A 13,024-nucleotide genomic window follows, 5' to 3' on the forward strand; every position below is an offset into this window, starting at 1 on the left:
GGTGTGTCCAAACCTTTGGCCTGTACTATATATATGTATATAAAACCTCTGATCGTCTGTTGTTATACCTCTGATCGTCTGTTGTTATATATAATAGAAAAGTCATCATTATTGCTTTATAATGATGACATTTCTAAGATGTCATCATCATTTTTTAGTTCCTTACCGTCTCCAAAGAGCATGAGGATAGCCAGATCCACAGCTCGTTTCCAGCCAGAGTTTTTCTGGATGGCAATGCCGTACCCGGTAGAGGCGAACACCTTGCCACTCCCGATCGTGACCAGCTTACAGCCCTCGTCTCTGCCCGCCATGTAGTTCAGCACTGCAGCGTCGTAGATGAAGGCATCCAGTTTGCTTTAGAGCGTGGAGTAAGGAAAGTTTGTTAAAAGAACATTTTTACGTTGTGTTATGGAGCCTCTTGTACTTCCAATCATATAATGATGGTGAATGAATGTGTCCAAAATAACTCCCTCACTCACTCATTCATCACTATTCCCACTTAATATATATTTATTTATAATAAATTGAGATTTTAGGATACTTATGAATCAACATAATTCGTGTCATTGCTGATTTAATTTAATTTACTATTAACAGCAATGGATAACACTTCATTCTATGATTTTGTTATTTCATTTCTGAAAGGTTTCCTGGAAAGAACTACATAATTTGGTACCATAGAGAAAATTTAAACAGCTGTATTAGTTGGTTTAGGTAGTTATTAATCATTAATTTACTATTGGAGAATTCTTTCTTCATTAACGTTGAATTGTATGCTCCCCTTTGCACGTGTGCTTCATGTTCAGACGACCTACTGTGCACTGAGTAAAACACTTTAGGAAACGCTGGCTTAGCATTTAAATGGAATTAAGTGAAAATGTTAACAATGGAACTCTCTCTCTCTTTCAGCTATAATTAATGACAAATTGCAGTTATTTCAAGGAAACGTACAAGGAAATTATTAGAAATGTATGGTCCATAAAATATAGTGTTACCTGGCAAAGCATTGCATTTAGGGATATTTAGGAAAAGGCAGTGTGTATGCTATAGATCCAATTAGGGCACTAAACAGTACAAAGATATTCCAAATTGACTTTGTACACTATTTCATATTTTATTTATCAGAAAGTAAATAAGGAAACCAGGAAGGGAGGAATTTGGATACAATCACTGATCATTTTATTCTATTCTGTTTTATTCCCGGGTATCCCGTAGCATTTTAAAGCGGACCAACTAGTCTGAAACAAAGAGGTAATCTACAGAACTGTCTCAAACTCTCTCCTGAAAAAAACTAGATGTTGTCTACCATAGTTCCATACATTTGTGACCAGAGACCCATATAACACCCACCACTGCAACCTCTATGCATTAGTTGGCTGGCCCTCATTACACATTCAACGCTTAAATTACTTACAAAACCTTGCTCGGCAAAGACCCACTGTACCTAGGCTCACTATAGCTCTACCCACCCGCAACCTGGGCTCAAGCAGTTACATTGCCTTGGTCACCCCAAAATCCCATACCTCCTTAAGCCGCCACTCCTTCCAGTTCTCAGCTGCAAATGACTGGAAAGCACTTAAAAAAAACTCAGAAACTCAAAACTACCTTATCTCACTAACTGCCTTCCAAGTACGTCTGTCTGAGCTCTTGTCCGATCACTGCACATGCTGACTGTTCTCCATCATCTGTTTTCGCATCCCCTTATTGCATATTTGCACACATTCTGTTGGCGTTCTTTTGCACTATTCATCCGCCCTGGTATGCTCAACTGTCATTCCTCCCACCTTTGTTGTCACTCAACTTCTGTACACCAATATCTGCATTAACTGTATATTTACTCTTTTCTACATTCAAGCATTTATATAGACTGTCTATTCATATATCTTGCGTTATAACTGATCAACATCACTAACTAAATCATAATTTGTACTAACTGTTTTCTTTTTTTTTGTTTGACTCTTCACTACATCTCAGTAGCGTTAATGACTGTCTATTCATGTATATTGTGTTATTACCATATCACTTTCGCATATCCATCATCTTACGAACAATTCACTTTGCACCAGCTTTGTAATGCCTTCTTAATCTGCACTTTATGTAGGCTATTGTATTCTGTATTCCTGTGTTGTGTTGAATGTGAAACTGTATGTTGTCTTGTACGCTTATGCCTGTCTTGGCCAGGTCACCGTTGCAAATGAGAACCTAAATAACTAAATAAATAAAAACTAAATAAAGGTTAAATAAAAACAAAAATCTTTGCTAACATCTTAAAAGCAAATAAAACAATTAACCTTCAAAAAGCAGTGGTAATTCCCTATACACCTTATAACTTACACAAAACTATTCTCAATACAAAAAGATCCAACCTGTTGTTTCTGAAGCTTTAAAACACATCTTGTGATCTTCCTCAGCAAATAGAGTTGCCCAGTTGTCATGGAGTTTAGGATCATCATGTGGCCTTAGTATGGACCTTCGTGGTAAAACCTAAACTATCTCCATGACGGCTGGGAAAGGCCATGAGATGTGGTTGAAAGCTTTTGGAAACAACAAAGATCAAGAGTTCATCTTTAATTAAGCTCAAGTATGATATTTCCCTGTATACTAACTACTCTATTCTATCCAGAACAACCCTAACTGATTTGTTAGGTAAATTGTCATGACAGTCTCCAGCCTTGTGACAAACTACCATCAAATGGTGCCTCTGGGCTCTACAGGCCTCTGTGGTCATTCAGCTCAAACTCTTACCATTTTGCATTCTTGATCCTTTAGCAGTGAATTTAAGAAAACATTAGAAGAAAGGAAAAAGGAAAACAGAGAAAGAAGAGTGAAAAGGAAAGGAAGAAATTAGCCTGTACTTTAGAGGCAGAGAGTGTGAATATTAGCTAGCTTTCATAGCAACCACAGGCTGCTATTCTGGGTGCCAGTGGCAGGCTGATACACAGCTCCACCGGCTGCCCACCCACAATGCCCAGAATGTTCCTGCTTCCTCTGTCTCCCTTTTCTTATTCCTTCATCATCTTTTCTCTGTATTGCATCAGTACAGGACCTCACAGCTCAAGCACACTGCCTCTTTTCTCCCTGCTGAGATTCTTTCAACTCCCTCCTTCCTCACATCCTCCCCTCTACATCTCTCCTCCTCACCCGGTCTTCAGACTGTGCAGCGCTTCATCTACATTCTTCTGGTGGAAGCTGGTCATGTAAGTATGCATGTCCCGGTAGTTGTTGCGGATGTTGCGCTCTGTACTCCCATTGGGCACGGTGCCAAACCGGAATGGCGGTGAGAATTCGTTAGGCTTCTGGAACTGTGGTGGGTGTTTTCCGGAAAAGAAACCACACAGAGAGAGTGACAGAGGAGTGCTCGTTAGCATGGAAAAAGCACTGAGCCGCATCAGATTGCCTTTAATGCACCGTTGAGCAGGAGCACAGGGCTATGGTTTTGGAAACTCAAAATTAACGAAATGTTTAGTGTTGGGCACAATAGACATGCGAGACTCCAGAACACACTCTTAGACAAACATGTACTGTATACCAGATCAAGTAAAAAAAAAAAGAAACAATAAGAACCACTTTTCAGCTTGAGGGCAGCAACTGATGATTATTTTAATTAATGAATAATCTATTAAATTTCTTGATTAACCAATTGGTCTATTGGTCTAAAAAAGTGACAAATGTCCATCATAATTTCCAAAACCCATTCAGTTTACAATCACATGAAACAACGAAAAGAAAAGCAGCAGATACTTACACTTAGTAACTGAGTAACATTTTGGCACATCTGCTTGAAAGTTATTTTAACTCGATGAATCTATAATCAAAATAGCAGCGGATTCATTTTCTGTTGACTAATTCTATAGAATAAATATGGTCTACAAAATGGTCTACAAATAAAGTTTAAATTCAAATGTATTTGTAGGGCCAAATTTCATAGAAAAACAGTTTAATTTCCTTGTTTCATATCATTTTAAATTGAGGGCTTTGGTTTTTGGATTATCGGTTAGAAAACAGACAAAATGAAAACAATTGCCCTGGGCTTTAAGAACATGGAAAGGGTATTTTTCAAATTTTATTTTATTTTTTACTTTTAGAACTAAACTAGTCATTCCCCACTTTTGGTACATTTGCCCCCCTTTTGAAAAGATTGTGGAATAGCTTACTTTAGTATATTATTGACACAATAACCAATAAATGATGAGCTACAACAGGTTGACTGCACAGAACCTCCCACCACCTTGAAAGCCATGTGTTGCGATTAAGGGTGCATGAAAACTAGTTGTCATACTGTACAAATAACCTATTGTAACTTTTATATAATTAATACTTTAAATAACACTTTCAAATCCATTTAAATGAACACATTTGAAACATGATTGGTGTTGTCACTCACAGGTCATCTAATGGTTCTGTAGTGGTATGTCAGACAAAAAAGGTTTGGAACCACTGATCTAAACGATTAATCCCAAAAGTTATAAGTTATACGTTTTTTTAATGACTCATACCCTGTAAAATAAAAGATAAATGAAACAAGCTGTGTACACGCGGTCTGACAACCCCACACATTAAGTACTGCACACACCAGCTCCCCCGCCCCACAGACCCTTACATTGCCTTGAATTCACACCTTTTTATCTGACAGGCCTGACACCTGGTCGACATACTCCTCCTGGATCATGAAGGCAGCCAGGTTGGCAGTGTAGGAGGCCAGAAAGATGACAGCAAAGAAGGCCCAAACTGACACCATGATCTTACTGGTGGTACCTTTGGGATTCTGAACGGGGACAGAGTTGTTGAAAACCAGACCCCAAAGCAGCCAGATGGCCTTACCAATGGTGAAGGAGGGACCGCCGGGCTCTAGGAGAAATGAAAAAGAAGGGAGGGAGGGAGGAAGGATACAAAGAAAGATGATTGAGGGATAAGGATGCAAGAAATCAGTTTCACAGATCCCAGGTGCTACTTCACTTTATCTGCATTCACTCAAGATCGTTGTTGTGGGAGGCACTTGATGGAAGGCAGCGACAAAGACTGGATTTAATCCCATCCTTTAGTTTGTCAGGGATCGCAGGATGTGTTGTACGGTCCACATCCGCTCTTCCAGACGCTGCAGTGACAACCCACTGTTACAGACTACCTCTGTTCCACCTACCTCTGTGGGAGTATGACAAGATAGCAGGATGGAAACACTACCTACCGTAGCTCTGTGGCATCAGAGACAAGGAGGAAGAGAGAGAGGGGGGAGGGGTACATGGGCACACAGTAGGCTACAATTATGCTACAGCTGGAGCAACAGTAGAGGACAACAGCTTCACATAACCTAGCGATTAAACCACACACACCATATACTGTTGCTGTGACAGAAGACATTCAGAATAGCAACATAACTCCAAACCAAACACCATTACTCTTCTCCCCTCTGGTCCTTGATAAAAAAAAAAGCTGTGAGCAGCAATATAACAAGTTTCTGATTTTATCTTGAGTGGCTGTCCTTGTGGCAGGCTAATACAGTCCTGATAGTCAAACAAAGCTGGGTGTATAAAACCTGGGGGAAAAATATATTGAATCTGAATCACTGATTTTGACAGGCAAATTGATTTGAATGGCCTGCTGGAACCAAATTTCATTCAACAGGGTGGTGTTGTTCCATACTGTCAGACACCACCAAACCTGACACACATTCTCAATGTATGGTTATAGAGCTACTTAAGTACACTCATCGGTTTTACAGCCCTAGATGTGTCGGTGTAACAACATTGTGTAATATTTGAGAATGGCACAATAAAAAAGAAGTAATGCAAGAACAGATGAGTCTTTCACAGTCTCACACAGTGATGCTAAGAATATTTAGGATTGCCTATCTGGTTCTTGTCAATGATCCTTTTCATTAGTAAAAGTAAGTACTCCACAATATTGAGCAGAAAGTCCCAGAGCTCAAGTCACACTCATTCATAAGGGATTGTAATCAAAGTAATTTAGCACTTAAGGAGCTCTCTTTGAATGGTGCATTCAACAAAAGGTGCCAACTATGTCTTCATTTCAGGACATAAGATTGCCTGAAAATGTACCTCATTGTCAGTTTTTGGGATTATGCATTGCCTGGGTCTGCCCTTGTGCGTGTCCAAGCATGTGTGTGAGAGTGTGTGTGTGTGTGTGTGTGTGTGTATGTGTGTGTGTGTGCAATCTTCTCACCTCGCCCATCTGCCAGGCAGCGATTGTAACCCACCGGGCTGAAGTACTCAAACACAAACACAGCCACGGCTGACACCAACAGCAACATCACAAACATCATCACCCAAACATCAGCACTGAAGGGCTCTAAAACAGAGTGAGAGAGAGGGGAAAGGGGGTTGGAGGAGGAGAGGGTGCAGCAGAGGAAGTGGAAAGGGGAGGGAGGGAGAGATGTGGGAAGACAGAGAAAGGAAGTTCATTAAACCAAAATAAAGAAAGTTGTAAAAATCACCCCCAGGTATCAACATGGTTATTTGTATTCAGACGTTTTGTACTGTGTGCTCATTGTTGCACATTGATGGATTTTGTCTGCGTTTGTGTGAACACTAACAAGCACTTCTCAAGAGAGAGAGAAACTGAGAGGAAGGTAGGTAGGTGTGAATGGACAGATGTACTCATTGAAATGGGCACATTTTCCACCACTTGCACTCTGCTTTGCAATTTCCACACACAGAACAATCTGTGACAAACACCATAGCACTGTAGTTAACAAAACAATCTCACTACAAGGTCCATTTAGGGCTCTGGAGCTTTTGATTGTATTACAAAATCTTCATCAGCAGATGGTGTTTTTCTAAATGTTCCAATTTTAATAGTTAATAATAGCATCAATGCCCACTTTTGAAACACTTTATGATCAGCATTTTAATTACAATTAGCTCTCTATATATTAGACTTAAATATTCAACTAAACAACCCTTCTGCCTCTGCACTCTCTCTGCTAATAGAGGTCATTCAGCTAAAAAGAGGGATGGCATTCCCCCTCAAACCTACAGCCATATCAGAGCTCTATTAAGTTACTGCTAATGCAAACTGCACATTTCCAACTACTGCTAGTTCACATTAAAATTTCATTTTGAAGCACTGACACGATTGTTCATCAAAGTGTTTTGGACCCATCTTAAATATAGCAGTGAGTGACAGAACAAGAAAGAGAAACTACAACTACCATTTCCAAAGGTGAAGAAACTAATTTCAATCTCAACCATAGCACTTTCATTGTTCTTTATTTCTTGTAAGTTAAGATAATGTTAACTTACAGGCACATGCATTTCGGTTTGTTGTGATGTTTTTAAAGCAATTTTCAGCTGCATTTTATGTCACCATGTAACCAAACTGTTTTGTGCTGCTGTAACACATTAAACAACACAATGAAACAATGTCATTGTTTTGTAAAAAACCTGCTTGTACTCTATCAGTGATTGCGCATTTATTATTTGATTTGAGTGTGTGCGTGCGCATCTAATTGCTCTCGATTGTGTTGTACATCTGCCAGAAGCACCAGTTGCGTTTTTCCTCACCAAGAAAGGCGGAGGGGGATACTGTGCCGTTGCTACGAGAGACCATGACACTAATCCCTGTCTCGATAAAGGGCACAGAGAAGTCAATGACCTCTGACCTCTCCTCGTTGATGGTGAGCGAACCCACTGCCATGTGGGCATTCTTTAACACCACCTGAGGGACAACCAAAGACAGAGACAGACAAGAGAGGAACATGGAAGGTCAGTGCTGAATATTGTAGTGAAAAGTTTAAAGTAATTCAGTTCATACACAAGCCACATATTCAACACACTATTTCAGTTGAGTGGAAGCAGTAGGAGAAGAAGATCATTACTACACTGGGTCAGTATTCGATTCCCCACAAACCCAGCCTCCCTCGGACTGTGTTAGGTATATTAAGCCCGAAGTTTCTGAAGCCTCGGGCCATAAATAAAAATAGAGCACAAAAACTGTGCTAATAAGGCATATGCATGCCAGAGTGAGCAGGAATCCTACGCACTCTTTTCCCCGTTTGTCACAATTTTTCATAGAGTCATGTGTTGTTTCTAACTCTCTCTCTTGTTCTCTCTCTCTCTCTCTCCCCCAATGTTTTCTGCATCTGTTGTCCCCCCATTCAAATGAAATCGTTAGCTGCTTGCTTAGGCATTTCCGGGCATTGACTAATGCATCAATGGATGCATGCACTGCACATGTGCATTGCCTTGCCTTTATGCTAATGTATATTCATGAATTGTATAAAAAGATCTACAGTAGGTGGGATACTTTGTCAATTTCCAATCAACTTTGTATCATAAGAATGTCTGTAGTATGTGTAAATCCTCTATGGTAAACTTTTCTCATTTCACTTTCATCATGTCAGCGCCCAGATTTCTGTGCTCATCTCCCAGCTCAAAACCGCCGGATCACACCTTTTATGTTATCTGGAGGGGGCTCGCTGGCTGTTGCTCAAAGATAGTGGTTATGCATATAGACAAAACAAGCAGTGGATCGATAGAGAGACCCCTACAACAACCTGCAACCAAAATGCACTGTTCTGGTAAAGTGCAATCCAGTCTGGTAGTTGTAGGTTTTCTTCCGTTTGAGTGAAAGGGAATACCACAGCACCTGTTCTCTGTTTTCTCTGGCCGTGTCGCCCCAATTGAAAAAGACTGTTGTGCCATTCTCTGCATAGACAGCCCAGTGTACTGAAACGACCCTCTTTACAGTGGTAAAGTACTTCTTTATACTGTAATTTTATATTATCCTGAAAATCTTAACTCAATTATGTTTTTAAGGTCATATTAAAGTCACTAGTTCTATGCCATAATCAATTAAGATGGACATCACATTGATTTGTGCTGAATATCTAATGTGTGCAGGAGAGAAGTGGGTCTTTCCCTAAGGCCACTTTCTTCCTCTTGCCTTCTCTCTTCCGATTGCTTTCACTTTCTCTGTCTTTTTCTTTCTCCATTTCTGATGAGGAGCTTCAGGAGGTTTTGTGGAGCTGATCACAGCTCCCCCTCAGGCAAGGTTGTGGGGAACAAGTAAAGCTCGATAGCTGACAGCTGAAAGAGACATTTAGACAATATGACTATAATATAATATAGACCTATCATAAAAATAAAAATGCTGTAGGCACCAAAACACTCTCCCCAGTTGCAGTAGTGTTAGCATTAGTATTAGATTACATACTAACTTGCTTTTTTAATTGAGTTTAATTTTTTTAAGCTATTTTGTCTTAGCATTGTATTCATATTATTAAGAAAAGTGAATTACAAACTGCTGTAGCAGCAAAAGTGATGAGCAAAGGAAAAGTGAAATAAAATTAAAAAAAACACATACATTGAATAAATAAACAAAGCATAATGACTAAATGAAAAAAAAATAGCTGTTGTATTTTCATCCAGCAGCAGACTTAATTTTGGTGTGACCAAAAAACAAAATCCCAGCATTTTAGTTTAAAGGCCACATTTATTGTGGTCAATATATTTGTAGCCTCATTTGCAACTTCCCAATATTCCACTGGTCAAGACTAAATGATCCTTTTCACTTAACACCTTTTCAAATTTTAAAATGACCTTCATCAGGCTCCATTAAACAAATGCAATGAGAAAGAAGCTTGGTAACCAAATTCTCAGCTATACTGAGAAATCAATTTAAACTTTTCTCACTCTACAAAATAGCAGAATCACTGTGTCTTTATATTAGTGTTGCATGTCTTCAGCATGTGTTCTACCAGCTGTAAAGTCCACAATCAGCTGACGTGCCAGCAGGTCCGTGTATTGTGCATATTTTAAAGCTTTACAGCTGATGCAAAGCTGCTTCCTTCTGATTTTCCTTGTGCCAACAAGATCCACCTTTCTTCTTCTGCACAACCGTATATGTTATTCCAAAAAAAAAAACTGTTCAAAAAACACATCAGATAAACAAAGAACAAAAGAAACCAAATCAAAGCCAGAAATGTATCAAGAAAATGTGGAATAAACTGAGTGATTGTGTAAAATGCCCTCACCTCCCCAACCATGCCGTTCCATGTCCCATTAACCTTCTTTCCATGTTTGCCATTTGTGACCAGGTAAAGGTCGTAAGTGAACTTGACCGCCTTGGCGATCTTCTTTAGGATGTCAATACAGAAACCTTTGCAGCAGCGCTTGATGTAAATCCCTGAATCACCGGTCTGATTGCTGGTAGGTGGTACAGAGAAGAAGAGCAGGGAGAGAAAGTAAAGATATGGCAACAGGAGTAAAAGCTTATTTGGGTTCATATACATAAATAACAGCTTCAAAATAGAGAGGACAGCAGCAGGGATGAGATAAAATGAAAGTAAAAACAACCAGATGACATTTGCTGAGAGCATACAGCTTTTTTTGATTGATTAGCACACATTTAAAACTGCAATAATAATGCATGTTTTATTATAACATTGATTAATTTCTTTATTAACTTTGTTTACATTCACAGTCTGCATAATGTTCTGCTAAACTACCAATGCAGCAGGAGTTTTATGTTTTTTTTATATTGGTGATTTGTTTGACTTGTTTCACAGTATACCAGAAAAGTTTTAAATAAATCATTTTGCAGTTTTATTGATGTATAAATCAATATAACTCACACTAAGTTTTATTAAGAAAACAGGGTTTTATTTTTAGCACTTCACAAAACAAATCAGATGTTCTACTCCCATGAGACAAAGATGTATGTCTTTAGGAAAAAAGTAGAAAAAAGCCAAACATTTTTCCTACGTCCTAATTTTTACCTCAGTTTGAGCTGTTTGCGGCACGGCACAGTGTTCCTCATGCAGGTCCCACTGAGCGGGTCCACGTCCTCTACAATGACAAACGGTGCCTCCTCCAGAGTCACGATGGACAGGTGGTCCTCCCGCTCTTCCGCTGCAGAGTACAGCTCAAAGCGAGGCCACACATGGTACCTCATCGTCAGAGAGCCTCTCTCCCACTTGCCAACCTGCATGAGTGAGTGGGAGGAGGGCTGTGTGATATACAGGCTAACTGTACAGGTACTTCAAGTGGCAAGGTACTTAAATGAAGAAGTGACAGACACATTACAGAGGGTGAAAAATACAAAGCAATAAACATGGCAGAAGATAGATCAGAGGAAAAGAGAAGGACAGAACAGGACACAGAAAGAAGTTGACAGTAGAAGAGGAAAAAGAGGAGAGGAGAAGAAGAAAAAAGATAATAAAAGAACAGAAGAAAGGAGAAGAAGTGGACAGAGGAGAAGCGAGAAAGAGCAGAGAAAGATATTCACCCTGTCCCATTGTCTGTCCTTGTCTAGAAGAATGATGACCAGTTTGGGAAACATCTGGTGACCCTTTTCACTAAATGACAGGTTTCGGCCTTCAAATGTCACATTCATGAGGTACCTGAGAATGACAATTCAAGCCTGAGTCAGAAATATGATAGATCATGATCTGTCTTTTGGTCTGAAAGCAAAATGTTTCAGAATTTAGACTTTAAACATTATTTTTACCCACAACCTTTTAAACAGTGGACGTTAACTTATTTTTATTTTTTTACCTTGGGAGCAGCACACAGTACAACAATCTGTAAACATAACATTGACATTGTATAACTAAAGTTGAAGTGGCTATATGTTAGCAAACAGCTGATTATTTACACATCCAGACACACATTAACATTCATATAGTCATCTTTCTGGTCACCTGGTGAATCCAAGTCCTATATTTACTCTACTGTTTTTGCTCTACACCAACTCCTGAGGGAAATATCTTTAGCTGCTAAATGCTTCACTACAGTATGTTCACCAGCTAGTCGCTAATTGTGTCTGTCTGATGTTTGGAGCAGAGCAGGTAGAGTTCAGTGCAGAGCTTTTCTGCTGCTGTGGTTCATGGAAGCCACAACACTAAATCAAACACCTCTGCTATCAAAGTATAATGCTGGTAACTTCTCTTGTCAAAAGCAAGGAACCTATTTTATAAATATTCTCAAACTCCTGAACATTGAAATACTGAGCCAAAACATTTCCATCACAAAGCCCATGGCAGATGGCAATTGTAATGACTCATTTGAGCAAATATGTCAAATATTCAGTAGTGAAATACTAACAAAATGTTCTTTCGTGAAATGTGGTTCAGAAAATTATGTCTGGGGAGGGATATATATAATATCTGACATCCAATGGTTTTACAGTATGCTATTGTTCACATTTGCTTCGTCGATCTCTCATCCATCCCTTCACCATACCTAGAGATTGGCATGGTTTTATTTCACTTAGCCTAATAGCTGGTTTGATTTGCATTGAGAGATGATCTGATGGAAAGTAACCCATGCCAATTTCTATGTATGGGGAAGGGTATGTGATGATGTGCGGCTATTTTAATTCCAAAGGCCAAGGGAACTTTATCAGGATGCATAGTATCCTGGATCCATGAAATAACTGGCCTTTAATAATAAAAATCTGCCTGCCTCTTTTAACATAGGGGTGTGTATACTTAAGACTCCTGTATTTTAAAGAAGAACAATTATTTATTGATGATACATTATTTATTCACAAAGAAAAGTGGTGTCCTTAAATTTTTTCATATACATACACACACACACACACACACATATATATACATACAGTATATACACACACATTTATATACAATATATACACACACACACACACACACACACACACACCCACACCCACACACACCACGCATATATCATATATATACACACACACACACACACGCATATATCCATATATACACCCACACACACACACACACACACATATATACATATATACACACACACACACGCATATATACATATATATACACACACACACACACACATATATGTATATATATATATATATATATAGTTAGATTTTATTTCCGTCATTTACACTTTGGGTAAAAGTTTGGGCACCCTGCAGAGTTAATACCTTGTACTGCCCCCTTCGGCAAGTATCACAGCTTGTAAACGCTTCTTGTTCCAGCCGAGAGTCTTTCAATTCTTGTTTGAGGTATCTTCTTCCTTCCAAAAGTCTTCCAGTTCTTTGAGATTTCTGGGCT

At 39.1% G+C, this 13,024-nt stretch overlaps 1 protein-coding gene across 3 annotated transcripts in view; it reads right to left on the reverse strand.

Moving 5' to 3' along the window:
• The window catches only part of grin2bb (glutamate receptor, ionotropic, N-methyl D-aspartate 2B, genome duplicate b), a gene marked incomplete at its 5' end in the record, with an annotated part of 80,855 nt that overhangs the window by 17,824 nt on the left and 50,007 nt on the right, over positions 1-13,024 (reverse strand). For all 3 annotated transcript variants that reach the window (XM_032537554.1, XM_032537548.1, XM_032537540.1), the window contains 8 exon segments: positions 167-354; positions 3,142-3,302; positions 4,619-4,848; positions 6,181-6,306; positions 7,521-7,674; positions 9,992-10,163; positions 10,736-10,941; positions 11,245-11,359. In XM_032537554.1, the coding sequence (XP_032393445.1) occupies positions 167-354; positions 3,142-3,302; positions 4,619-4,848; positions 6,181-6,306; positions 7,521-7,674; positions 9,992-10,163; positions 10,736-10,941; positions 11,245-11,359 (1,352 nt within the window).

Source organism: Etheostoma spectabile, chromosome 2 (assembly GCF_008692095.1).
Source record: "Etheostoma spectabile isolate EspeVRDwgs_2016 chromosome 2, UIUC_Espe_1.0, whole genome shotgun sequence".
Classification (NCBI taxonomy): Eukaryota; Metazoa; Chordata; class Actinopteri; order Perciformes; family Percidae; genus Etheostoma; species Etheostoma spectabile.